Raw genomic sequence first — 27,757 nt, 5'->3', positions numbered from 1 at the left:
GATTTTTTTAGTAAGAGTGCTGTCACACTTTTGTATTTTTATGTCTGATTTTTGCAAGCAAGTATTTTTTGAGTGAGGTTAAAATAGGGGGTTTGTGAGACAAATCAGACTCTTGAAAGGGGTACAATAGTCTGGACAGGTTGAGAGCCACTGATCTAACCAACAGGATAAATGTTAGAGAGAACACCGGCTCCTTCAGCTGTTTTGTGAATGGTGCCTAAGTCCCTTTTTGAATCCAGACTGGAGAAAACAAAAACAAAAAAACAAACACATCTGGGGCTGAAACTACTCAGTGAATTCACTTCATATTCATGACGAGTTTTAGCCTGAACAAAACCAGACAATAATTATTGAATGACTCTAAAAAATGAGACTGAAAAAGTTAAAGCTTCATAACTGCTAAAACACAAATTGTCTCCAGCACATGGAAAAACACACAAAGTAAATAGCCTTAAATCAAACTCTACTATGTTCTCAAGCTGCATTTTTCTTTCTTTGCCGGTCTATAGCTTTCTATAATTTTCTATGGAAATATTTTTTCGACAGTTTGAGTGTGCACGGTGAAATCAACATGTACTGATATTTACAGATTAAAATCTAATGCTTTCAAGCCTATTTGTACTGTGCATAACAATTGTTATATAAAGTGGGTACAATGGGTAAATTACATTTGAATGGTGTTGCATTATGGGGTACAGCATCACAGGTGTGTTATTTTACTAGGTGAAACCCTGCTCCATTAAAATCAAAGGAAGTTTTGCCATTCATTTCAGCAGGGTCAGGATATCACCCATTTTTTTTGACCCTGGAGAAGTCTTGATTATTTAGTTAGTAACTTCATTCTTCTTTGCCACAAGTCATCACTAGCTATTGTGAAGAAATAACCACACAACACCAAACAGAAAGATCTGTTTCCCATATTCAGTAAATCTCCTCAGTTTATTGCCATTTCATTGACAGCTAAAACAGTGACCTAACTGTCTCTAAATTCTTGTGAAAGCTGTAAATTTACTGACTGCTTTTTTTAGGGCCTTTTTTACCTCTTTGTTCCTCAGGCTGTAGATGAGTGGATTGACAAGGGGTGTCAGGATGGTGTAGAAGATGGAGAACACTTTGTTCAGGTCTCGCAGTATCTTAGTTTTGGGGAGGAGATAAACAATGATCAGGGTCCCATAGAAAGTTGTAACCACTATGAGGTGAGAGGAGCAGGTGGAAAAGGCCTTTTGCCGCCCGGTGGTGGAAGGCATTCTCAGGATGGAGGTGATGATACAAATATAAGATGTTACAGTTAATAGAGATGGGGGCAGTGAACATACACCTGACAGGACAACACCCAAAAGTTCTAACAAGCGGATGTCGCTGCAGGAGAGGTCTATCACTGGGGTGAAGTCACAAAAGAAGTGATCAATCTTGCCAGGGCCACAGAAAGGCAGTTGTGACATCAAAGATGTTGTTATGGTAGTAGGCAAAAACCCATTTATCCAAGACCCAGCTGCCAGCAGGACACAGAATCTGCCATTCATACGGGCTCCATAGTACAGTGGTTTGCATATTGCTAAATACCGATCATAAGACATTGCAGCTAAGAGATAACATTCTGTGGCTCCAAATAAACCAAACAAATAATACTGTGTAAGGCAGCCCTGCACAGAAATGGTTCTGTCCCCTGTTAGGAGACTGGCCAGCAGCCTGGGCAGGATGGTGCAGGTGTAGCAGGTCTCCAAGCAGGACAAGTTCCCCAGGAAGAAGTACATGGGGGTGTGCAGGTGCTGATCAGTTACAATGAGTGTAATGATTAGGATGTTCCCTACCATGGTCACAATGTAGATCACTGAAAAAAGAAGAAAGAGAAGAATTTGCAGCTCAGGGAGATCCCCAAATCCCAGGAGGATGAAATCTGTAGCTGTTTTATTGCGCCAGTCTGCACTGGCCATAGGTAGTGGCTCTCTCCTGAAAGAGAACATAACAATATATTTCAAGATTAATACACCATCAGCAAATAATGCCATAAGTTTCTTTTTTTAGTGTCTTCTGCTTGTCACTAGAGGAATGCAACCTGAGCTGTAAACTGGCAGACAAGTCAATCTCTGTAACAGATTTTTGATCTCCACTAACAGCAGTGTAAAGACACTGTTGTTCTATATGGACACTGAATTTATGACATGAAATATCAGGCTAGGTATTCATACGGTATAGACGTACAGGTTATATCAGTGTTGAGAACTGCATGGAAAGCACTGGAAGTCCTGTGCAATGCACAACAACAATCTTTTATTTTATTTTTGTGTTGGCTTAAAAAAAATTGGAGCTGCATAAAGTTGCATGAATTTGTCATGTTCTAGAACAAGGGTCCTCAAACTGGGGGTCGTGGCCCCTGAAGGGGTCACAAGGGTATTATGTCAGCGATTGCGAGCTGTCAGCCTCCACCCCCAAACTCTGCTTTGCCTCCAACATTTATAATAGTGTTAATTTTTTTTTAAATATGATTTTAATTTATAAGGGGGATTGCACTCAGAGGCTTGCTGTGTGAAAGGGCTCACCAATACAAACATTTGAGAACCAGAACATTAAAATGTTTGGAAAGTCCATTCAATGTATTCTCTGCAAGGGCGTTTTGTTTGATCCCACCCCATGCTGCCCTGGTCTGCGGAAGGCAAGCCACGAGCAGCAAACCGTGATTTTAAAGGACCGAGCATTTACATGGTGAACTGGAATGGCCAGAGTTACATTATCAAGAACTCAAAAACAAACCAAAGATAAAAATTCAGAGGTTTGAAAAGGAAAATTACCCCGCCTTAGCGTATAGGACAATTTAATAGCTAATTAAATGAGTGGGTTAAAAGAAAGCAGCGTGTGCATATAATAGTTGGAGATAGGATACTGCACTGGGTAGATCAATGATCTCATCTGATCTAGCCATCCCTATGGTTCCAAACTATATTCTTCAGGCTGAGATTTCCGAAAGTGCCTTGGGGAGTGGTGTGCACAGTAAAGACGCTATGCAAAGCTCAGCCTATACAGATAACCATTGTTAACATCTATCTAGCACTACATTTCCCAACAGCTCAAGGAGGCAGATCCCTTCTGAAAGGTAAAAAGCAGTTACCTTTAGTCAGTGAGGGCATCCTGGCTGGCACACATTCAGGTTAACAAAAGCCCAGGAAGGAAAAGTTATTATTATTATTATTTGCTGGTCATAATGTGGGAGGGTATCCTCGCCGCCCTCTGCTCATGAGGTTATGTATGTGTCGTGTAGCACTCTTCTGAACACCAGTTGGAAGGAATTTTTTTTTCCAGTAAGTGTGGACTGATTCTTTTTTCTCAGAAGGCATGTAATTTTTTTCAGGTTCACGCTGATTAACACAGAAAACAACATGCAGGTTACCAGGCTCCACACACACAGATTTAGGGACCATTCCGTCCTTGTTACAAGTTTCCACACTGTCAGTGGGTAACAGAGTTAAATCACCTTCATGCTCTCCTTGTGCCTGGTCATGCTATCAACCAGGTTAAACAGAGTTGTCATAACCTTACTCAGCAACACACTAGCAACAGGCAAAATAGAAGCACCAGAGGTTCTTGGAACTTTGCTATGACAGTAACTGAATGCAACCTAGTTACAATGCCAGTGTCCCTAGCAGACGCAAACTTAGGGACTTTTCCTTCCTGGGCTTTTGTTAAATCCAGAACCAACTCTGGTACAACTGAGGGTACGTCTACACTACGGGATTATTCCAAATTTACATAAACCGGTTTAGCAAAACAGATTGTATAAAATTGAGTGCGCACGGCCACACTAAACACATTAAATCGGTGGTGTGCGTCCACGGTCCGATGCTAGCGTCGATTTCTGGAGCGTTGCACTGTGGGTAGCTATTCCATAGCTATCCCATAGTTCCCGCAGCCTCCCCCGCCCCTTGGAATTTCCGGGTTGAGATCCCAGTGCCTGATGGGGCAAAAATCATTGTCGCGGGTGGTTCTGGGTAAATGTTGTCAGTCACTCCTTCCTCTGGGAAAGCAACGGCAGACAAGCATTTCGCGCCTTTTTCCCCTGGATTGCCCTGGCAGATGCCATAGCATGGCAATCATGGCGCCTGTTTTGCCTTTTGTGACTGTCACTGTATGTGTACTAGATGCCGCTGACAGAGGCGATTCAGCAGCGCTACACAGCAGCATGCTTTTGCTTTTGCATGACAGCAGAGATGGTTATCAGCCATACTGTACCATCTACCATACCATAAATTGGTAATAAGATGATCATAGTTACCAGTCCTTTTGCACTGCACCATTTGCTGCTGTCATAAGTGCCCCTGGCTGAGATCAGCCAGGGGCGCAAAAGCCAAAAATGGGAATGACTCCCTGAGTCAATCCCTCCTTTTTGGTATCTAAAAATAGAATCAGTCCTGCCTAGAATACTGGCAAGTGTACTAGAGAACCACTGTATCATAGAACCAGAGAGCACAGCTGCTCTGTGTCAGATCCCGCAGAAATTATGAGCTGTATTCTATTCACAGGGGGTGCTCCTGCAACAACCCCACCTGTTGATTCCGTTCTTCCCCCAGCCTTCCTGGGCTACCGTAGCGTTGTCCCCCCACTTGTGTGATGAAGTAATAAAGAATGCAGGAATAAGACACAGTGACTTGTTAGTGAGAAATGAGTGGAAGGCAGCCTCCAGCTGCTATGATAGTCCAGACAGGACATTAAGCAGTGTGGAGGAGAGGAGCCCAGCATCCCGCTGCTAGTCCAGAGGCAATTGAATCTTTTCTTTACACACGAAGGGTGGGGGCTGATGGAGCTCAGCCCCCTGTTGCTATGATGAAGACAGTTACCAGCCATACTGCACCATCTACCAGGAAAAATTAGGAGCAGGCACCCTTGATTGACCTCACTGATGTTAGTCGGCATGGTTACCAGTCCTTTTGCACTGCCCCATGTGCCAATAGGCTGATGATGACGATGGATATCAGCCATATTGCACCATCAGCCACCCATGGCGGGGGGGGGGAGCAAGGATGTTGGTGTTGAGTGCTGCAGCATCACGTCTATCTGCAGCATTCAGTAAAGATAGGGTGACATGTAAAAGAGTCAAGAGAGGATTGTTTTCCCTTTCACTTCTGGGGGTGGGTGGGGGGGTGCGTAAATTGCCGAGCTATGCCCTGACCCACCGCGGACACTGTGTTTGACCCTAGAAGCATTTGGAACTCCGCCAAGAATGCAAATGCTTTTCGGAGACTGCAGGAACTGTGGGATAGCTTGAGTCCTCCAGTCCATGAGCGTCCATTTGATTCTTTGGCTTTCCGTTACACTTGTCACGCAGCAGTGCGCTGAGTCCCTGCTATGGCGTCTGTCTGGAGATTTTAAAAAAATGATATTGAATTTCGTCTTCTGTAACGGAGCGCTGATAGAACAGATTTGCCTGCCCTTACTGCGATCACATCCGCATGGTCCATGCTGGAGCTCTTTCTTTATTTTGATTTTTAATTGCATCGCCACACGTGCTGATCGGAGCTCCATGCTGGGCAAACAGGAAATATTCAAAAGTTCGCGGGGCTTTTCCTGTCTACCTGGCCACTGCATCCGAGTTCAGATTGCTGTCCAGAGCGGTCAGTGGTGCACTGTGGGATAGCTCCCGGAGGCCAATACCGTCGATCTGCGGCCACACTAACCCTAATCCGATATGGTAATTCCGATACTAGCGCTACTGCTCTCGTTAGGGAGGAGTACAGAAACCGGTTTAAAGAGCCCTTTATATCGATATAAAGGGCCTCTCAGTGTGGACGGGTGTGGCATTAAATCGGTTTTACGCTCCTAAAACCGGTTTAAACGCTTAGTGTAGACCAGGCCTGATAAACTTTCAGGTAGCATAAACTGAGAAGCACTTTACATCTGCTCCACAGACAAAGAGCTACACACACACACACTTTTGCAGCAGACACACTGCCATTCTTAACAAACAATTGGAGGTATCCTTTCCTTTGTCCCAGCATCCATGGCTGATTTCAGACATATACTTGGAAAGTGGGCGACAGCTTTCTTAACAGGCAAGTTGTCACTCCCAACAGATAAATTGCTACTCTCCACAGATAGTGTCTCATTGCACTGAGCTGCTTTAAGCAAATTACTTCTACCTTATTCAGGCTCATTTTCACAAGCTTCACTTGCCAACAATCCGCTACCTATCAAAAACCTACCCTTTTCTTCCTCAATTAAAGCTTTAATCTGACTATCACCTTTAATCTGCTCTACAGAAACATGCTCCTGATTAAGACTTCTCTCTGTATTTTATCTAATTCCAGATTCACTTCTGAGCCATTAGCCAGACATTCAGAAACTTCATTCACATACAAAGCACTTTTTTGCACAGACAACTATTTTCCTCAACAGTATCAGTCACAACACTATATTAATGATTATGGGAATTATTATGAGTCAATTCTTGATAGAGATTATTATTGATTATTAATATTGCAATGGTCCCTAGGAGACCTACTCATGGACCAAGACCCATTGCACTCGGAGCTGTACAAACCCAGAATTGCATGTGGTAAAGTATTGGTAACATTATTCAGTATTGAAGATGGAAAGTCCTCAGAAATGTTCTCATTCTTATCACTGAGAGTTTTCCATCACCAAAATTCTTTACAGCATGAACCCATTAATTGTGTCCATGGCCCGGGGAAAAGACTTGGTGTCATCCAAAAGGAAATGATACCTTTGTGCAGGTGATGGATGCTGTGACATTTTTTTCCCTGTCCTCAATGATCTATTTTTAACAAAGATGAGTGTGAAAGGTTTGTTTACCTTAAAGTTGGCATAGAAGAAGCTGGAATCTGTAACTTGACCTCTTCACTTGGAATTTCAGAGAGCAGAATACTGGTTCTGCCACCCATCTCTGATCTGCACCCTCTTCACCTATTTTAGTTGTCTCAAGGTACATCTACCCTGCGCAGTATTGGCAGAGGCTTGTAGGGTCCGAATAGGTACAAGCGCAGTGAAGCGCAGTAACGAAACCTGCATGTTCCTGGCTGGACACCGTAGTTGTGCTGAGACCCTTGGTTTGCTTTGCCTTGTATCTCTCACCAGAAAATAAATGTCTCTCCTGAGTCATTGTTTACCCTGCAAACACAACAGGTGAATTTTCCCTTGAGACTTTGCTAGTGGGCACATTAAATTACAGGGAAGAAAAAGTGAATAACATGTTGTTTAGATTCTTGAGGTAGACAGTGTGTTAATAGACTCAAACTTCTTTTGGCCACTCAGGGAATGGACCAGAGAAGGAAAAGCTTCAGAACTAAAAAGTCTTTATTATATGAAGTCCGAGACACGGACCACGGCCCCACTCTGCTTGGTGCTGTACAAACACAGAAGAAAGAGATGGTCCCTGCCCCAGGCCTCTCTCACTCCGTCCTGTTGAAGGTGGGTGTGAAATACGTCTGTGCCCTAAAGCTGTCCTGTGCCCTAGTGCCTGAGTGCGCTGCCAAGGCAGAGTGAGCATGTGGGTTATGGCAGGTCGGGTCCTTGCTCAAGGAGCGCAGAGTTTTGGTAGCACTGGCATGTAGCTTTACCCAGCACCTCCTCATTAGGAAGAAAGTCCAGGATGCCAGGAGACAGTGGGGGTGGGAGTCCAGGCTGGTGAAGTTTGCACCTTCCCCTTCTCTTGTCCTTTGGTCAACCAGTGTGGCAATGACCAACTTTCCTTCCAAAGTCTCTTTCTCTGAGAACCCCAAAGGGAGCGATGGGGCAATAGCCCATCCCCTTACTATCTTGTCTGTCAATTAGCTCAAATTTCCCACGCACCAGTTTTGGTTCATTGACTTGTGCTCTCACGCTGCTCTCATTTACTAGGCACAACCATAACACCGTCCTTTAGTTCTAGCAAAAGCTTTTGTCTGGACTAATTCAGTCTTTTGTCTCTTCTTTGCATCTTTTTTCCATCCCCAGTTGTTGTTCTTGGTCACCATGATGCTGTATGAACTGTCACTCACTTCTCCCAGTTGAACTCACACTGAGGGTAAGTTTGTAGGCCAATTATCACAGACCCTTTGTGAATCCAGCCCTGGGTGGGACTTTAAAAAGCATTGAAGTTGCGAACACCTTTTGCAATCAGTGAGTTTGAGGAGCCTCGGTGCTTTGGAAAAACCCACTTGGCATAATCTGTCTGTAAGTGCCCTTGAAATAACCTTTGAAATAACTCATTGATCAAGTGCAGGATTCCCCATTAGGTCCAGGTCCCTGGCACCAACACTTTGGACAAAATTGTGCCAGAAGTAGATCCCAGAACTGAGCTCGATGGGCAGGAGCTTTTGGGTACAGCAGAACTGATGCCTAAAATAATTTGTTGTCCAGTTTCCTCCAAGCGCTCATGGCATAACCACAGAGAAGTGGGTACGGCACTACATAAACACTTCTGTCCTTCTCTTTAACCAGGTTTCCTTACTCCACAGTAGGCCTCACTACATAAAGAGACCCAGCCAGGGGAGCATCTTACACCAAAAGTAAAAAAGTTTGAAAATCCCTGTGGTTAGCTCCCAGGGGTAGAAAGAGTATTACTGGTCACACAATTATCCCACCTTCATTCAAAACACAAACCAAAAAAGCTGCAAATATTATTTTAGCTGGAAATTTACTCCGTTAGGCGGAAATAAATTCTGTGTGAAATTTCTAAGAAATGTGGTGGTGATTTTCTCATTATTAGAGCTATGCAGGATCAGAATTTTCATTTCATATTGCAGTCAGGGATGAAATCCCATAGCTTAACTCTTCGAAGGATGCACATATAATCTAAAACTGGCTAGAATACAGAGACAGACCAAAATCTTCTTGGACCATGTCTTAAATTTTAAATTCCAAGTTGATTGACTCCATAACATAAGGAATATTTTGTAACTGAAATCAGGGGTTTAATCATTATTACTGGCTCTTTACGATTCACTGTGATCTGCCGCCATGTAGAGATCAATAGGAAGGATACAGAAAACATTGTCCATATCACCCTTGGCTTCCTCCTAATGCTCATTGTACAAAATGGCCACGCCTTTACCAAACTTTACCCTCTGCTTTCCCTAGTCTACATGATACAGTACGATTGCCCCTTTCCCATCTCTGCAGCCCACAATGGCCCTTGGCCCTGGGTACATTTTTGCTTGTGCAGCCGGCGCTGTTATAAGGGCTCAGAGAGGAACTGGGTCAGTCTTTCTCTAGCAGTGGAGAGAGAAGGACCTAGTGGCCTGGAAGCAGGATACCAGAGGTGGAGCAGTGCTGGGAAAGGGCAAAGGGAGCTGGGGAACTCCAGCCTGGTAATCCCCCAGGCTGCAGGCCTTGCTGAAGGCCTCGGAAAGGTACTGTGGCTGCAGAGGGGCAGCCCAGGGATAGGCAAAGGCAGCAGGTCCTACCCCCTTGCCAATGATGCGTGGCCAGTACAGACTTCAGTCTCCCGCAGTGAGCGGGGCTAGATGATAACCACTGAGGCAAAGTGGGGATATAGGGCTGAGGGTTCCCCTGGGAGGGGAGACCCAGGCTGTGGATTACTGCTGGGGGCAGAACCCCGAAGTAAAGGGAAACCGGCATCCGGGAGGGATATGGGGGCCAGAGGTAGGCGAGACCCCGGCCTGCAGAGGGCGCTCTGGGCTGGAGAAGAGCTAAGTCCCAAGATGACCAGCAGGAGGCGCTGCACAGGTGAATCTTGACCTTGCTACACATGGAAATCGTTCTACCAGTACAACCTCTAACGTGTTCACAGCGAACCAATATCAAGCTCCCTTGGACTGGTATACCTTCTTCCCCTTTGGAATGAGCTATCCCAAATCAGGCAGCTTTACAGCAGTGTTCTCAGTGGTACCCAATGACAGAACACTGCAACGGAAGCCCAGAGCTCTCACTTCAGATGCCAGGCAGAAGCCCCGAGCCCAGGCACCCAGAGTGCCGGCAGGAGTTGGGAGGGGCATGAAAGTCCTGGGCCCAGTGCCCCAGCACTGGCTGCAGCCACAGGGAGCCAGAAGCTCTCAGTCCGGGTACCCAGAGACGTGACTGGAGCAGAAGCTGCCAAGGCCAAAGCCCTGAGCCCAACACCGACCTGATGCAGCACACTCACTTCTGTATTGCCTCTGCAGGTGCGTCTGATATCCCCACGGAGAGGAAGTCCTGTCCCCAGCCGGGCAGAGAAAAAGCTAGGAGGCCCCTACTGGGTTCTCCTGGCTGGGGGGTCCAGCAGTACGGGGAGATCGGATTTCACGGGGCAGGGCTAATTCGATCTAGCCAAAAAAGGCACAACAAGAACCAAGAGCTGCCAGCTGAAGCCAGGGAAATTCAAATGAGACGTAGGCACACATTTTTGACGGTGAGGGAAACTAGCCACTGGAACAAATTACCCAGGGGAGAGGTGGAGTCTTTGTTTCCTGGTGTCCTCATATCACAACTGCCTGTCATTCTGGAAGGTGCCTTTTAGTGACTTACAAGCAATTGGGCTTCATATGGTGCAAAGTGTGTGAAATTTCATAGCCTGTGAAATAGAGGCCAGATTAGGAGATGGAATTGTTTCATAACCTCTATGAAAAGCTCAGTGTGGGGTGCGGAACAGACTCTGCTGTTTTACTGGGTGGCCTGCTTGCTCCCCAGAATCAATAATGAGCAAGTGGGGTGATCCGGGCTGCAGCTTAAACATCCAGCTGAGCTGGCCAGGGGCAGACATCAGGCCTGCCAGGGAAAGGTGGGTGTGGCAGTGACTTCACAAAGGCCTTTGGCAGGAACTCAACCTATTGGGCAAAGATGATGAGGCGTCTGTGACCTCACAGAGCTCCCTTGCCAACAGCCGGGCAGGACAGGGATGCGGGCAGGGGGAACCTCGGAGTGCCCTGTAGCCTTGCTGCAGCAAGCCTCCACCTCGCGGTCTCTCGCTGAGGACCAAGAGACAGTTGCTGTAGAGGAGATTCTGTGCGTGTGTTTTTCATTTTGATGTGGATTTGTTTCAAAGATATTGTCATCTGTGTTGAAGGTAAGGAAAAAATAGGCTGTAAGTACAAGATAGGAGACTCTATCCTAGGAGATTCAAAGACATCACCACCCTCCTAGTGAAAAAGTTTTTGCTAATATCAAAGCCTTCCACACTGCAACTTGAGATCATTGCTCCTTGTTCTGTCATCTACCAGCTCTAAGATTTCATGACAATCTTTCATGAGGACAATAATTCAAAAATACAAATACAAAAAACTTTGAGTGAAATCAATCCGTCCTGATCTTTTGTGTCTGGGAGTGTGGGCCTCGGGGACCAGACTGAGACCCTCATGGGCTAGTAACACCCAGGAAGCCAGTAAAATTATTCCAGTTCTCTTAGCATCCAAGCCTCCCTAATCCAAGGAACACGTGAGGGCTGCGGGAGACAGAGGGGTGCTGAGACTGTCTAACTCATGACTGAAAATACAGAAAGGTGATATTGGCTTTGGTTGGGGGACAAGTAACAAATCTGTTGGGATTCTTACCCCAAACAACAATCGCCCATTCTCCTTTAGAGCACGATGTCCCTAACACGCCTGACTCGCTCAAATCTGTCTTCTGCTAGGACTGAGAGAATTTTCTCCATCTCCCATGATACCGAGGGAAAGAGAAAAGAAGTGACCTCTCTTTGGTCACACAGCAAGGTCATGCCAGAGCTAGAAAGAGAAGCATAAGAAACAAGTTGTATCAAAATGTTTTGCATTTCAAACGAACTGATTTCTTAAACAAAGGCAATTTGATGTGTGGTTAGTGAACTGAAATGATACAACTGTGGGGTCGGGGCTGGGGCCGGGACCGGGACTGGGACTGGGACCAGCACCGACACCAGTGCTGCAGGGCCGGAGCTGCAACCGCAAGGCTGGAGCCGCAAGCGCGGTGCCGGGCTTGGACTGGCACTGGTGCCGCGGCGCCGGTGCCACAACCGTGGGACTGGCGCCGGAGCCGCAACCGCGGCACCAGCGCCGTCACCACAACCGCAGGCCCGGCACCGGCGTCGAGACCATGGGACTTGGCCGGCACCAGAGCCAGAGCCGCAGCCGCAACTGCGGACCCGGGCTGGGAACGGCGCCGGTGCCGCGGAGCCACAACTGTGGCCCCGGGCCGGCACAAGCGTGGTGGAGCCTGAGCCGTGGGGACAGGCCGGGACCAGCACCGGCGCCGCGGGGGCTGGGCCAGAGGTGCGGGGCCGGGGCCGGGACCAGCACTAGCGTTGCGGGGCCCAGGCTGGAGCCGTGGGGCCAAAGCTGGGGACCCTCAGCTGGGGCCGGGACAGGACGGGGCTAGATCTTCAATGTAGGATCAGGATTTTGGTTTGAATTGATTTTTTTTTAAAAGTGCTAAGCAGATGCTACACTGTAAGAAGAGGCAACAGAATCAAAAACTGAAAGGTTGTTACTAAAACCAATGAAGAGCTGCAGAGAGCGGAGACCCAGCAAAGCAAACAAATGAATCCTGTGAGTAAATAAGCTGAAAGCAAATGGGGAAGTGTAGCAGGGTGGACCTGGCTCCTGCCCGGAGGGGCTTGAAATGCTGCCTGCCAGGGCTTGAGAGGCGTGGCTCTGCAAAGTGGCCACAGCTGGGGCCACGCCCCAAACTGAAGCCCTGGGGTTTATAAGAGGGCAGGGAAGCCAGAACCCAGACAGTCTCTCTCTGGTTTCAGAGAGGGATGGGCCTGGCTGCTTATGACCAGAGGTAAAGTACCTGGGTGAAGCAGGGCTGGGAACAGGCTGAGGAGCTAGGGAAGCTCCAGCCTGGAAAGCCCCAGGCTGCGGCCTAGCAAAGGGCCAAAGGTACTGGGAATTGCAGAGGGCAGCCCAGGGGTAGGACAAAGCAGCAGGTCCAAACCCCTTTTGCCTGTGATGAGTGGGCTGATACTGCAGTCTGCCCCAGGGTGTGGGGCTAGACCATGACTGTCAGTGGCCACTACTGAGGCAAAGTGGGGACAGTAGTGTGGGGGTTCCCCTGGGAGGGGGAGACCCAATTATAGTGAAAGGGGCACCGGGTCCTGGGAGGGACACGGGGCCGATAGGAAAAAGGGGGGATCACCGGCCTGCAGAGGGCGCTCTGGGCTGAAAGAAAGCGAATTCCCCAGAAAAACCAGCAGGAGGCGCCGCGGCGGTGAGTGACCCGTTTACACGTGGTGGAGAATGCGGGCATAGCGGTCCGCCCCTGATACAAGAGGCCTGGGCAAGAACTGTGGGACAGTTGCCCAGAGGACGACGGCCTTAGATAAAGAATGGAGACAGAGACTCTTATTAAACTCCTGGCCAAAAGCCAGCAGCAGCAGCAGCAGCAGCAGCAGCTCGTGGAGCAGCTGGGGGCCCACCAGCAGCAGCTACTTCAGTTCTTGGCGGTCCAGCATCGGGAGCAACAGACCCAATGTCTCCAGCAGCTCGCCACCCTGTGGCCGAGCCCTGGTGGCGTCGCACCAGGGGGGGCTGCTTCACCTGCACCCCCTGCGCCACCCGTGCGTCTGGCCAAGATGGGGCCCGAGGATGACCCCGAGGCGTATCTCGTAACTTTCGAAAGGGTGGTGGCAGTAGCCGGGTGGGCACCAGACCAGTGGGTGATCCTTCTTGCCCCCTATCTGACGGGGGCCACTCAGAGGGCCTATCGGGGCCTCCCCGACGATGAGGACCGGGTTTACGCCCGAGTGAAGGCGGCCATATTGGATGCCTTCGAGGTCACCCCGGAGACCTTTCGACGGCGGTTTCAGGGAAAGTTTTACCCTCCGGGCGTCCGGCCCCGGGCTGTGGCCCAGGAGTTAAGGGATGCAGCGACCCGATGGCTACAGCCAGAGCAGAGAGCCTCCGCTGACATCACGGAGCAAATAGTCCTCGAACAGTTTGTGCACATCCTCCCGACTCCCGGGAGGGCGTGGGTGTTGCGGCACCACCTGCAAACGCTGAGCACGGCCGTTAGGCTTATGGAGGACTTTCTCGAGGCCGAGGCCCCTATAGGACCGGCCGCCCGGGCCCCGAGTCCGGGACCGGGCACTCAGAGACTAGCGGATCCCAAAATGGGGGAGAGACGGGACAGAGACTACTATTGGAGGGCCTGTCGAGCCCGGCTCGCCAAGCAGCAAGCGGGGCTGTTTCAGCGGCAGCAGAGGAGGACGGTGCCCAGGCCAAGGAACTGTTGGGCCTGTGGGAAACCGGGGCACTTGAAGCGGGAGTGCCCCCACGGAACTCGCAGGGCCCAGCCAAGCCCAGAAAGAAGGGCTGAGGCCCACAAAAATGGGGCCGAGGCAGGGGGGAGGCCTCGAGCGTGCTTCCACTGCCTCCCCGAGGGCCACATCATGAGACAATACCCCCTAGGGCAGAAAGGGGGCGTGCCTGTAACTGAGGCTCGGTCTGGGACCCCCCGCCAGGAAGGGGTAGTCCGGACCGAGGCCCCTAAACAGAAAGGGGCTGGGGCAAAATGGCCTCGCTGTAACCAGGGAACCCAAACTGAGGGGAGAACCCACAGAGGACCAGGGAGGTGTATGGTGGGGACCCGGAGCCAGGGGGAAGTCAGCAGGCTGCTCCACGCAATGGAGGGCCTGCGACAGGAAAGAGATTCCCTGCGGGCCCAGCTGAGAAGAATGCTGGGCCGATAGAACACCCCGCCTGCCTCCCCCCGGAGGGGTTCTTGAGGGGGAGGGTGTGTAGCAGGGTGGACCTGGCTCCTGCCCGGAGGGGCTTGAAATGCTGCCTGCCAGGGCTTGAGAGGCGTGGCTCTGCAAAGTGGCCACAGCTGGGGCCACGCCCCAAACTGAAGCCCTGGGGCTTATAAGAGGGCAGGGAAGCCAGAGCCCAGACAGTCTCTCTCTGGTTTCAGAGAGGGATGGGCCTGGCTGCTTATGACCAGAGGTAAAGTACCTGGGTGAAGCAGGGCTGGGAACAGGCTGAGGAGCTAGGGAAGCTCCAGCCTGGAAAGCCCGAGGCTGCGGCCTAGCAAAGGGCCAAAGGTACTGGGAGTTGCAGAGGGCAGCCCAGGGGTAGGACAAAGCAGCAGGTCCAAACCCCTTTTGCCTGTGATGAGTGGGCTGATACTGCAGTCTGCCCCAGGGTGTGGGGCTAGACCATGACTGTCAGTGGCCACTACTGAGGCAAAATGGGGACAGTAGTGTGGGGGTTCCCCTGGGAGGGAGAGACCCAATTATAGTGAAAGGGGCACTGGGTCCTGGGAGGGACACGGGGCTGATAGGAAAAAGGGGGGATCACCGGCCTGCAGAGGGCGCTCCGGGCTGAAAGAAAGCGAATTCCCCAGAAAAAACAGCAGGAGGCGCCGCGGCGGTGAGTAGCCCATTTACAGGAAGAAAATCTCATCTGGGTAATTGTGGCTCTTGGGACAAAAATTGGGTTCCTGGTACGTAGCCTCGCTGAGATCATCCCTTTTCCCTGGGATTCAAATGTCATTCTCTGTGTGGTATCCTTATTTTATTCCTAGGAAAAGGATCCCCAAAGGAGGTGTAAGGATCCAGGACTCCAGTGTCTGCCAGAAGCTTCAGCCACCTTCACAGGTAGAAGTCACTGGCTTTCCTACAATGCCACTAGTGGTATCTTTGGAAAACCCTTAGCGTGTCGGGGTGTGAGGTGGAGCAGGGGATGCAGGAGCACCAGCAGATTCCCCTGAAGAATACCACCCTGTCTTTCTCTGGTCAGGTTAGAGCTCGCCCTCCATTGTGGAGGTGAAGACCGGATGAGAGCTGCTGGATTGACCTTGATGTGCCATGTCCTTGTGTGGATGAAGGACCTCCATCTCAGGGATGGCCAGCAGCAGATGTAACATGTGTGTCCAGGAATGGGCTAAATAACCTACATTGAGAGGTAAGTAAAATCGTGGCCACATGTAGACATCCCAAGAATTGATGGGGATTGACCCAGGGTCCTTCAGCACAAGCCCCTCTCACTCACTGTCAACAAATCCAGCTCCACTCACTAGACCACACCCCATTGCAGAGCCCCAGATCCCAGGAGCCCTGATTCTCAGACCCAGGCCTCACATCACAAGGCCAAACCTACTCCCATTCTGGGCGCTGTAGAAGGGACCATTGGCAAAAAAACCCTCTACATTCCCCCTGTCAGAGACTGTGGCCACGGGTGACAAGTGAATGAGCTGAGATCTCCCCTGTGGGAATCCGAGGAGCTGCACATTTGGGGTTTCACAGGGACAGCGTATGGCAGCCATTGACAGAGTGTTCCTGGGAGGAGATTTTCCGTCTCTAACAAAGGGTTTCTGTTCCCCCAGATCTCAGCCGCTCAGCAGAATGCGGGAGAGCCGAGTGCTGATGGGCTAGAGGGGTCCCAGGAGTCACTGTGCAGCAGGGGCAGGGTCTGCAGTCACCATGGGCCAAACCCTGCACTCCAGACAACCCAGGCTGTTTCCCTGGATTGCAAAGGGGACTTTAGCTTGGGGAATCGGTTGCTGGTGCCTATGTCGACAGCTGGGATGTTTTCATGAGGCTACTCAATGGTCCACGAGAGAGAGGAGGAGCCTCTTATGTACCTCCAGAGCACCCGCTGGTGCCTGGACTGATTAACACCAGCTTATCAGGGAGCTTCCTATTTCCTGCTGCTTCCCTGAACCCACTTGAGGAGAACAGACAATCAACTGAAGTAGTAGGAGCCGGTTAGGCCCTTAAGAGGCTGAGATCTTCCCTCACTCAGGCCCTGCTACCAGCCTGCTTATTTGTCCCCTTCAAGTGAGTGTTGAGAGCCACTATAGCTGGCACAGAACAGCAGTCATGAGTGAAAGAAGAAAACGCCCCCCTGGGGCAACATTCAGAAAATGAAAGAAAGCAAAGGAAGCTTTTCTATCTAAGCAGGAAGGAGCTCTCCTGAGATACAGAGACACACATGTTCACACTGAGCCTTACGGACCCAATGAGGATGTGAGTGGTGAGGAGATGCCTGATCTTCCAGTTAGTCAGAGTGCAGGTGACCTGGCAGCTACTGCAGCATCCATATCTCCATCTCAAATGGATGTAACCATGCACATTCCTGAAGAAAAGTGTAGCTCAGAGAAGAGTGTGGTGGAGGCACAAGAAACAGCTGCTGCTGAGTTTAGTTCCTTAAATCTACATGATCCAGGACTGTGGACCCACTTGAGCAATAGCCTGAAGGACTTCCTTGTACTGCATGGGCCACAGCAGGTGAAAAACTTCACGTTCCCCAAAGACAATGAAAATAGAAGTTTCCATCCAACACATTCCTGGTGTGAAATCCCCAATGGTGACAAAGTGGAGAGGCCATGGCTTAGGTACTCAAAACCCCAGAATGCTGCATACTGGTTTTGTTGCAACCTCCTCCAGTCTAATGTTCCAGCCACATTGTGTTCTACAGGAACAAAGGACTGGAAAAATCTGGCTAGAAATGTGGCATGCCATGAGAGGGCAGCAAATCACCAGAGAGCATTCCATAGGTGGAAAGAACTTGAGAGGAGCCTAAGATTAAAGGTCACCATAGATGATCAGCATGAAGAGAAGATTGCATCAGAGTTCTGAAAAGGCTCTTTGCCATTGTGAGAGGGCTTGCTACTCAAAACCTAGCACTGCGTGGCACTTCAGATCAGCTGCATGTGCCAAACAATGGAAACTTCTGCATAGAACATCCTCACCGCACAAGTTCTCCAATCCACAACCCTTTCTTTAATCATAATCATAATTCATAATAAACAAATGACTATTCATCAAAAGAAAGAAAGAACGTCCTAGTTCTTAAATCTCCTGCTTTCTTTGTATGTGTCAGTCTCCCTTAGAGCAGAGGGGCTTTGTATCAGGGCGTGTCCTTACTTTCTCTGTCTTGTAAAGCGCACACTATTGACACTGACCGGATAAATAATGGAGACATTACCAAAAAAAACCCCCAACCCTTTGTCATAAAGACTGTTCTCCTCAGTAAAGCAAGCTATAAACATTAGGAAATGCACAGAGGACTAAAAGGCTGCAAAGTGAAGCACTCTCAGGTTAGGAAATACCAGAATGAGCATTGCCTGTGCAACGTTAACTCCGCAAGAAATGAGGCAGGGACCCTACAGGCAACAGACTCCTTCAATACACAGCCCCACAGCAGAAAACCCTGTGCACTGAATGAGGAAGGGGTCCCGTGGGAAAAAATACTATGGGATCATGTCATCAAAGACTGCATCATCCTGCAAATGCAGAAGAGGACTGAATTGAGGGTGCCAGGGCAACACTTCTTTGGACATTTGCTAACCTGAGAATGCTTCACTTTGTAACCTTTCCATCCTGTTTAAAAACCTTGACTTTGTATTTCCTAATGATTTTATTGATGAAAGCAAACATAAGTAAGGTTAAATGAAGGGTTTTTGTTTGTTAATTTCCGTTGGTTTTTTTGTAATAGAAAGAAAATCTTTTAACTCTGTGCTGTGTAACGGGGTGACCCCCTGCTCCAGCCTTAAAGGGGTTGGAAAAGCCCTGCAGAGGGCTGGGGCTGGGCAAGGTAAAACCCTGGCTGATTGCAGGAAGTGGCTGCAGCTGGGGCCACGCCCCAACCTGAGCAACAGGGCCTTCTTAGAAGGCCAGGGAAGCCAGAAGGATCAGTCTCTCTCTGTTTGTAGCGGGAGATGGGCCTGGCTGCAGGGAGCTAGAGACAGGGTACCTGACTGGAGCAGGGCCTAGCAGAAGGCCAAGAGGTCCTGGGAGTTGCAGAGGGCAGCCCAGGGGTAGGCCAAGGCAGCAGGTCGAAACCCTCCTTGCCAGTGCTGAATGGCTGATATTGCAGTCTGCCCCAGGGCACGAAGGTGAGACAATGACTGGCAGTAGCTGTATACTGAGGTGAGGTGGGGATAGTAGGTGGGGGGTTCCCTGGGCAGGGTAGACCCTGAGAGAAAGGGGTTACTGCCAGGGGGCAGAACCTCAGCTAAAGGGGCACCGGGTCCAGGGAGGGGCACGGGGGCCAGGGGCCAGGCGGATCACCGGCCTGCAAAGGGCGCTCTGGAGCTGGAACGAGCTGATTCCCAGAAGTCACCAACAGGAGGTGCCGTGGGGGTGAGTCCGCACCTCTACAAGCTGTTAAACAGTGAAGCTCTTACTCATGCGTTGGTTCAGTCTATATTTTATTGCCAGGGTTATCTTTGTGAAAACCCCACTTTTACCACTCAGAGCTGTGTTGATCAGAGAATTGAAAGGAATGAAATTAAACTGTATGAAGACAAAACACATTTTATGCAACTTCAGGGTCAGTGAACGTTCTCAGCTATAACCCTGAATGTGCAAGAAGAAGAGAAACAATATCCAAGAAAAAGAGCTGGAATTTTTCATCTTGTTATCACCTAGGCCTTACTGAGTAAAGTAGCAAACACCTGCCCTTTGCGAAGGAACACAGCACCGTACCCCAGCCCAAACCCCACTGAGCACAGCAGGGACCCCTCATTCTTCTCTTCTGCAGACTAAACAATCCCAGTTCCCTCAGCTTCTCCTCATAAGTCATGTGCTCCAGCCCACTAATCATTTTTGTTGCCCTCCGCTGGACTCTTTCCAATTTTTTCACGTCCCTCGATCTGCTGGCAATTCCCCTGCTTATACAGTCCAAAATGCCATTAGCCTTGGCAACAAGGTTCACACTGTTGACTCATATCCAGCTTCTTGTCCACTGTAACCCCTAGGTGCTTTTCTGCAGAACTGCTGTCCAGCCATACAGTCCCTAGTCTGTATCAATGCATGGCATTATTCTGTCCTAAGTGCAGGATTCTGCACTTGTCCTTGTTGAAGCTCATCAGATTTCTTTTGGCCCAATCCTCCAATTTGTCTAGGTCACTCTGTATCTACCCTCCAGTGTATATACCACTCCTCCTAGTTTAGTGTCATCTTCAAACTTGCTGAGGGTGCAATCCACGCCATCCTCCAGATCATTAATGAAGATATTGAACAAAATCGGCCCCAGGACCGACCCTTGGGGCACTCCGCTTGATACCAGCTGCCAACTAGACATGGAGACATTGATCACTACGTGTTGAGCAAGACAATCTAGCCAGCTTTCTAGCCACCTTATATTCCATTCATCCAGCCCATACTTCTTTAACTTGCTGGCAAGAATACTGTGGGAGACTGTATCAAAAGCTTTGCTAAAGTCAAGGAATAACATGTCCACTGCTTTCCCCTCATCCACAGATCTTGTCCTCCACCTGGTTCTCATAGTCACATGCTTCCACGGGCCATTTTCCTCACCCAGCAGCCTCCCCTCTGAGTTCTCCAGTCCGGCTTGTATCTGCGACTCTTCACTTTTCCCTTCAGCCTCCTCTCTCCTTCCCCCGAGCCATCTGCTCAAATCCCCTTCAAACATCAACCATAGTTGCCACCTGCATCTCCAAACCTTGGATCTTCCATCAGCCTTATCAGGTGGCACTTCATACAAATGAAGCTCTTTTCAGGTACCAGGATAAGGTACACTCCACAGCTTCCACATCCAATCAGCTTCATTGTCGCTTACCTTCCTGGGGTCTCTACCACTGCTGCCTCTGTCGCTGTCACAGCCTCCCACCTAAATGCCTGTCAAGGAGAAAAAGGGAAAACACACACACAAAACAAAACCAGAACACCACATACTCCCTTCCCCACACTCCCCTGACAAACTCCCACTCAAACTCCCCGGTGCCCACCTATGTTTGTGACTCCTGGACTGCTGTCCTGCTGGCTGACTCCTCGTCTGCCTTTATAGGCCCCATAATCAGGGCTCTGGCGTCATGAAAGGCTTGGCTATTCTCAGAGCACACTGCCCCCTACCAGTCCCTGCAAACTCACACACACACACACACACACACACACACACACACACACACACACCCACCACTCTCCTGGTGTTGGGAGGGGAACAGGAGAAAGGACAAACGAAGCAAGAGATGAAGAGAAAGAAGGGAGGGAGGGATGGACCGAGGAAAAGGTGAAACAAAAAGGACAAACCTTAATGTCCCCAGTGATTCTAAGGGACAAAATCTCAGGTGCGGAATAAAATTCTGCCTCCTTCATCTCATGTTTTCCTTGCCTAGAATTCAACTGTCACCAGATGGATCAGACTGAACAGGTTTCAAACCTCGAGGAGGCTCTTACCTTCTAAACAGGGACATCTGTTTTCTAGTAAAATCACTAAAAGGAAGGAGAAAACTCGAAAGAGGTTCCTCCTGGCGCTCCCGTACGTGAACCCGAATACTCTCTTAGTCCTCAAAGAAACACCTTGAGAAGGAGACTTGCTGAAGCAAAGCCACGGGAGTCTCTGAGGTTTCCCTGGCCCCTCGCCCCTGTCCTGCCTGGCTGATGTCAGCATCTCTCTGTGAGGTCACCACCTCCCCACCACCTTTGACCAATAGCCTGAGGTCCTGCAAAAGGTTTTTGTGATGTCACTGCCACACCCCTCCCTTGCTGTGCTAATGTCCTGCCCCTGGCCAGGCACTTTGGAGGTTTGAGCTACTTCCTGTGGATCACCCCACTCAAGGAGTGTTCATTCTAGGAAGCAAGCCAGCTAGACAGTAAAACATCAGACGCTGCTCCCAATGCGCCACTCACTTTTTCAGAAATTGGTCAACTTGATGGCCAGAAGAGATCATTAGAGCATCTAATCTGACCCCCTGCATATCACAGGCCTCCTGTATGACACAATAGCTTCTTTTGGGGCAAACACATTCCAGAAAGGCATCTAGTCTTCATGAAATGATATCAGGAGATGGTGAATCCACCAATTTCCTTGGTAGCTTGTTCCTGTGCTGAATCATCCTCGCTGTTGAATATTTGTGCCTTCTTTGTAATATGAATTTTTCTCTTTTCACCTTCCAGCCATTGGGTCTTGTTATGCCTTTCTCTGCTACATTAAAGAGCCCTTTAATACCCCATATGTTCTCTCCATTAAGGCACTTCAACACTTCAATGAAGTCACCTTTCATTCCTCTTTTGATAATTTAAACAGGTTGAGCTCTTTCAATAGCTCACTAGAAAGCATTTTTCTCCAGCCCTCAGAAGATTTGGTGGCTCTTGCTGCCCCAGCTCCAATTTCACAACATCTTTTTCAAACGAGGACACCAAAACTGGAGGCTGTATTCCAATATCAGGCTCACTGATGCCGTGTTACCTCCTGTGATGTTATTGACATAAACTGTAACTGTATAGATCACTGTTGCGACCACTATTCTAGATTTGCAGCCAATATTGTATAAAGGTTGTCGTGTAAGGGGTCTATGGAGAGGTTATGATTGGCTGATTAGAATTATGCTATCTGTTTATGTGTCTCATTTTTGTCGTTGATGTTATGAATATTGGCTTTACTGTCTGTATTTCAAACTTGTGTTATGCTTCCAGGGAACACCCCAGACAAGTTGGTGTCAGTTCTGTCTAGCCTGCTTGATGGCCCACTAAGGAGTCTGCTCAGTGTCCTGTTTGCAGTTTCGCCCACTTCAGCCACCTGTAGGGTTTGAAGCAGCAGAACAATGTCTGCTACCAAGCATTGAGCAACGCAGCGAGTGGTGGCGCTACGAATCGTGGGTACATGTCCAGTGAGCTGTACTGCTTGCCACGGCCAGATACAGCACCAGTGGAGCTGCAGGGAGTGATGGTACAGGCATGGCCGGCTTTAGGAAGTGCGGGGCCCAATTCGAACAGTTTCGACGGGGCCCTGGCAGGGATGACTAAAAAAAAAACACGTAAAAAAACCACATGGGGCTTGCACTCACCGGGCGGCGCTCTGAGTCTTCGGCAGCACTTCGGCGGTGGGTCCTTCACTTGCTCCGGGTCTTCGCTGGCACTGAAGGACCTGTTGCCGAAGTGCCTCCAAAGACCCGGAGAGAGTGAAGGACCCGCCGCCGAAGTGCTGCCCAAGACCCAGTAGGGAACCGGTTGTTAAGATTTTGGAAGCTCATCACTGAATTTAACTAATAATTTCCCATGTGGAACTGTATAAAATGCTTTACTGAAATCCAGGTAAATTAGATCTGCTGCATTTCCTATGTCTAAAAAATCAATTATCTTCTCAAAGAAAGAGATCAGGTTGGTCTGGCGCAATCTACCTTTTGTAAAACCATATTGTATTTTATCCCAATTATCATTAACCTCTGTGTCCTTAACTACTTTCTCTTTCCAAATTTGTTCCAAGGCCTTGCATAGACTGTGATCAAACTAATGGGCCTGCAGTTTCCTGCATCACCTTTCCCCCCATTTCTTAAAAATAGGAACTATATTAGCAATTCTCCAGTCATAGGGTGCTACCCCCGAGTTTACGGATTCATTAAAAATTCTGTGCTATTGGGCTTGCAATTTCATATGCAAGTTCCTTTAATATTCTTGGATGAAGATTATCTGGGCCCCCTGATTTAGTCCCTTTAAGCTGCTTGAGTTTGACTTCTGCATTGGATGTGGTAATTTCTACTTAGAACCATAGAAGATTAGGGTTGGAAGAGTCCTCAGGAGGTATCTAGTCCAACTCCCTGCTCAGGTAGGACCAACCCCAACTAAATCATCCCAGCCAGGGCTTTGTCAAGCTGGGCCTTAAAAACCTCTAAGGATGGAGATTCCACCACCTCCCTAGGTAACCCATTCCAGTGCTTCACTATCCTCCTAGTGAAATAGTCTTTCCTAATATCCAACCTAAACCTCCCCCACTGCAACTTGAGACCATTGCTCCTTGTTCTCTCATCTGCTACCACTGAGAACAGTCTAGATCCATCCTCTTTGGAACCCCCTTTCAGGTAGTTGAAAGCAGCTATCAAATCCCCCCTCATTCTTCTCTTCTGCAGACTAAACAATCCCAGTTCCCTCAGCCTCTCCTCATAAGTCATGTGCTCCAGCCCCCTAATCATTTTTGTTGCCCTCCGCTGGACTCTTTCCAATTTTTTCACGTCCCTCGATCTGCTGGCAATGCCCCTGCTTATACAGCCCAAAATGCCATTAGCCTTGGCAACAAGGTTCACACTCTTGACTCATATCTAACTTCTTGTCCACTGTAACCCCTAGGTGCTTTTCTGCAGAACTGCTGTCTAGCCATTCGGTCCCTAGTCTGTATCAATGCATGGCATTATTCTGTCCTAAGTGCAGGACTCTGCACTTGTCCTTGTTGAAGCTCATCAGATTTCTTTTGGCCCAATCCTCCAATTTGTCTAGGTCACTCTGTATCCTACCCCTACCCTCCAGTGTATATACCACTCCTCCTAGTTTAGTGTCATCTTCAAACTTGCTGAGGGTGCAATCCACGCCAACCTCCAGATCATTAATGAAGATATTGAACAAAACCAGCCCCAGGACCGACCCTTGGGGCACTCCGCTTGATACCAGCTGCCAACTAGACATGGAGACATTGATCACTACGTGTTGAGCAAGACAATCTAGCCAGCTTTCTAGACACCTTATAGTCCATTCATCCAGCCCATACTTCTTTAACTTGCTGGCAAGAATACTGTGGGAGACTGTATCAAAAGCTTTGCTAAAGTCAAGGAATAACATGTCCACTGCTTTCCCCTCATCCACAGATCTTGTCCTCCACCTGGTTCTCATAGTCACATGCTTCCACGGGCCACTTTCCTCACCCAGCAGCCTCCCCTCAGAGTTCTCCAGTCCGGCTTGTATCTGCGACTCTTCACTTTTCCCTTCAGCCTCCTCTCTCCTTCCCCCGAGCCATCTGGTCAAATCCCCTTCAAACCTCAACCATAGTTTCCACCTGCATCTCCAAACCTTGGATCTTCCATCAGCCTTATCAGTTGGCACTTTATACATAGAATCATAGAACTTAAGATCAGAAGGGACCATTATGATCATCTAGTCTGACCTCCCGCAAGATGCAGGCCACAAAAACTGACCCACCCACTCCTGAAATAATTGTCTCCCTTGACTCAGCTGTTGAAGTCCCCAAATTCTGATTTAAAGACTTCAAGTAGCAGATAATCCTCCAGCAAGCGACCCCTGCCCCATGCTGCGGAGGAAGGCGAAAAACCTCCAGGGCCACTGCCAATCTACCCTGGAGGAAAATTCTTTCCCGACCCCAAATATGGCGATCAGCTGAACCCCGAGCATGCGGGCAAGACTCTCCAGCCAGACACTCAGGAAAAAGACTTTCAATATCCCAACATTGACCCTCGGTACTAATTACCTGTGGTCGCACGTTATTGACCTATTGACTAAATCACGTTATCCTATCAAACAATTCCCTCCATAAATTTATCAAGCTTAATCTTAAAGCCAGAGAGGTCCTTTGCCCCCACTGTTTTCCTCGGTAGGCTGTTCCAGAATTTCACTCCCCTGATGGTTAGAAACCTTCGTCTAATTTCAAGCCTAAACTTCCTGACTGCCAATTTATATCCATTTGTTCTTGTGTCCACGTTAGTACTGAGCTGAAATAATTCCTCTCCCTCCCTGGTATTTATCCCTGTGATATATTTAAAGAGAGCAATCATATCTCCTCTCAACCTTCTTTTGGTTAAGGAAAACAAACCGAGCTCCTCAAGTCTCCTTTCATACGACAGGCTTTCCATTCCTCGGATCATTCTAGTGGCCCTTCTTTGTACCCGTTCCGGTTTGAATTCGTCCTTCTTAAACATGGGAGACCAAAACTGCACACAGTACTCCAAATGAGGTCTCACCAACACCTTGTATAACGGGACTAGCACCTCCTTATCTCTACTAGAAATACCTCGCCTAATGCATCCCAAGACCGCATTAGCTTTTTTAACGGCCACATCACATTGCCGACTCATAGTCATCCTGCGATCAACCAGGACTCCGAGGTTCTTCTCCTCTTCCATTACTTCCAACTGGTGCGTCCCCAGCTTATAACTAAAATTCCTGTTAGTCATCCCTAAATGCATAACCGTACACTTCTCACTGTTGAATTTCATCCTATTACTAATACTCCAGTTTACAAGGTCATCCAAATCTCCCTGGAGGATATCCCGATCCTTCTCCGAAATGGCAATACCTCCCAACTTCGTGTCATCCGCAAACTTTATCAGCCCACTCCTACTTTTGGTTCTGAGGTCAGTGATAAATAGATTGAATAAGATCGGACCCAAAACCGAACCTTGAGGAACTCCACTGGTAACCTCCCTCCAACCCGACAGATCACCTTTCAATACGACCCGCTGCAGTCTCCCCTTTAACCAGTTCCTTATCCACCTCTGGATTTTCATTTCGATCCCCATCTTTTCCAATTTAACCAGTAATTCTTCATGCGGTACCGTATCAAACGCCTTACTGAAATCAAGATATATTCGATCCACCGCATTTCCCTTGTCCAAAAAATCTGTTACTTTCTCAAAAAAGGAGATCAGGTTGGTTTGGCATGATCTACCTTTCGTAAATCCATGTTGTAATTTGTCCCAATTGCCATTGACCTCAAGGTCCGTAACTACTCTCTCCTTTAATATTTTTTCCATGACTTTACATACTACAGATGTTAAACTAACAGGCCTGTAATTAAGCGGGTCACTTTTTTTCCCCTTCTTGAAAATAGGAACTATATTAGCTAATCTCCAGTCAAACGGTACAACCCCCGAGTTTAGAGATTCATTAAAAATTATTGCTAACGGGCTTGCAATTTCACTCGCCAATTCCTTTAATATTCTAGGATGAAGATTATCCGGGCCGCCGGATTTACTACCGTTAAGCTGTTCAAGTTTGGCTTCTACCTTGTATACTGTAATTTCCAACCCCGCACCTTCATTCCCATCAGTCACTCTGCCACTATTCCTAAGCCCTTCATTAGCCTCATTAAAGACCGAGGCAAAATATTCGTTTAGATTTTGTGCCATGCCTAGCTTATCCTTAATCTCCACTCCGTTTACAGTTTTAAGCGGTCCCACTTCTTCTTTCTTGGTTTTCTTCCTATTTATATGGCTAAAAAACCTTTTACTATTGGTTTTAATTCCCTTCGCAAGGTACATCTCTACCCAGCTTTTGGCCTTTCTCACTTGCTTTGAAGCTCGTTTCAGGTACCTGTTCCAGGATAAGGTACATTCCACAGCTTCCACATCCAATCAGCTTCGTTGTCGCTTTCCTTCCTGGGGTCTCTACCACTGCTGCCTCTGTAGCTGTCACAGCCTCCCACCTAAATGCCTGTCAAGGAGAAAAAGGGAAAACACACACACAAAACAAAACCAGAACACCACATACTCCCTTCCCCACACTCCCCTGACAAACTCCCACTCAAACTCCCCGGTGCCCACCTATGTTTGTGACTCCTGGACTGCTGTCCTGCTGGCTGACTCCTCGTCTGCCTTTATAGGCCCCATAATCAGGGCTCTGCTGTCATCAAAGGCATGGCTATTCTCAGAGCACACTGGCCCCTACCAGTCCCTGCAAACTAACACACACACACACACACACACACACACACACACACACACACACACACACACACACACACACACACACACACCACTCTCCTGGTGTTGGGAGGGTAACAGGAGAAAGGACAAACGAAGCAAGAGACGAAGAGAAAGAAGGGAGGGGGGGAGGGAGGGATGGACGGAGGAAAAGGTGAAACAAAAAGGACAAACCTTAATGTCCCCAGTGATACTAAGGGACAAAATCTCAGGTGCGGAATAAAATTCTGCCTCCTTCATCTCATGTTTTCCTTGCCTAGAATTCAACTGTCACCAGATGGATCAGACTGAACAGGTTTCAAACCTCGAGGAGGCTCTTACCTTCTAAACAGGGACATCTGTTTTCTAGTAAAATCACTAAAAGGAAGGAGAAAACTCGAAAGAGGTTCCTCCTGGCGCTCCCGTACGTGAACCCGAATACTCTCTTAGTCCTCAAAGAAACACCTTGAGAAGGAGACTTGCTGAAGCAAAG

General features: G+C 48.6%; 1 protein-coding gene across 2 annotated transcripts; it reads right to left on the bottom strand.

Annotated features, from left to right (window-relative positions):
• Nucleotides 1-939: 939 nt before the first annotated feature.
• LOC120381294 (olfactory receptor 11A1-like) lies at nucleotides 940-27,640 on the bottom strand. 2 transcript variants are annotated; one of them, XM_039499490.1, is made up of 4 exons: nucleotides 27,607-27,640; nucleotides 26,872-27,016; nucleotides 6,802-7,116; nucleotides 940-1,950 (listed from the first exon to the last, which is right to left on the bottom strand). In XM_039499490.1, the coding sequence occupies exons 3-4, from the start codon at nucleotides 6,888-6,890 to the stop codon at nucleotides 984-986; spliced, it is 1,056 nt and encodes a 351-aa protein (XP_039355424.1). In that variant the 5' UTR covers nucleotides 6,891-7,116; nucleotides 26,872-27,016; nucleotides 27,607-27,640; the 3' UTR covers nucleotides 940-983. The 2 variants fall into 2 exon arrangements, with proteins under 2 accessions (XP_039355424.1, XP_039355423.1); XM_039499489.1 differs by lacking the exon at nucleotides 27,607-27,640 and having other exon boundaries at nucleotides 26,897-27,312.
• Between the last annotated feature and the right edge of the window lie 117 nt (nucleotides 27,641-27,757).

Source organism: Mauremys reevesii, linkage group 13 (genome assembly GCF_016161935.1).
Source record: "Mauremys reevesii isolate NIE-2019 linkage group 13, ASM1616193v1, whole genome shotgun sequence".
NCBI lineage: Eukaryota > Metazoa > Chordata > Testudines > Geoemydidae > Mauremys > Mauremys reevesii.
The sequence above is the reverse complement of the archived record's forward strand: the minus strand, read 5'-3'. Positions and strand labels throughout refer to the sequence as shown.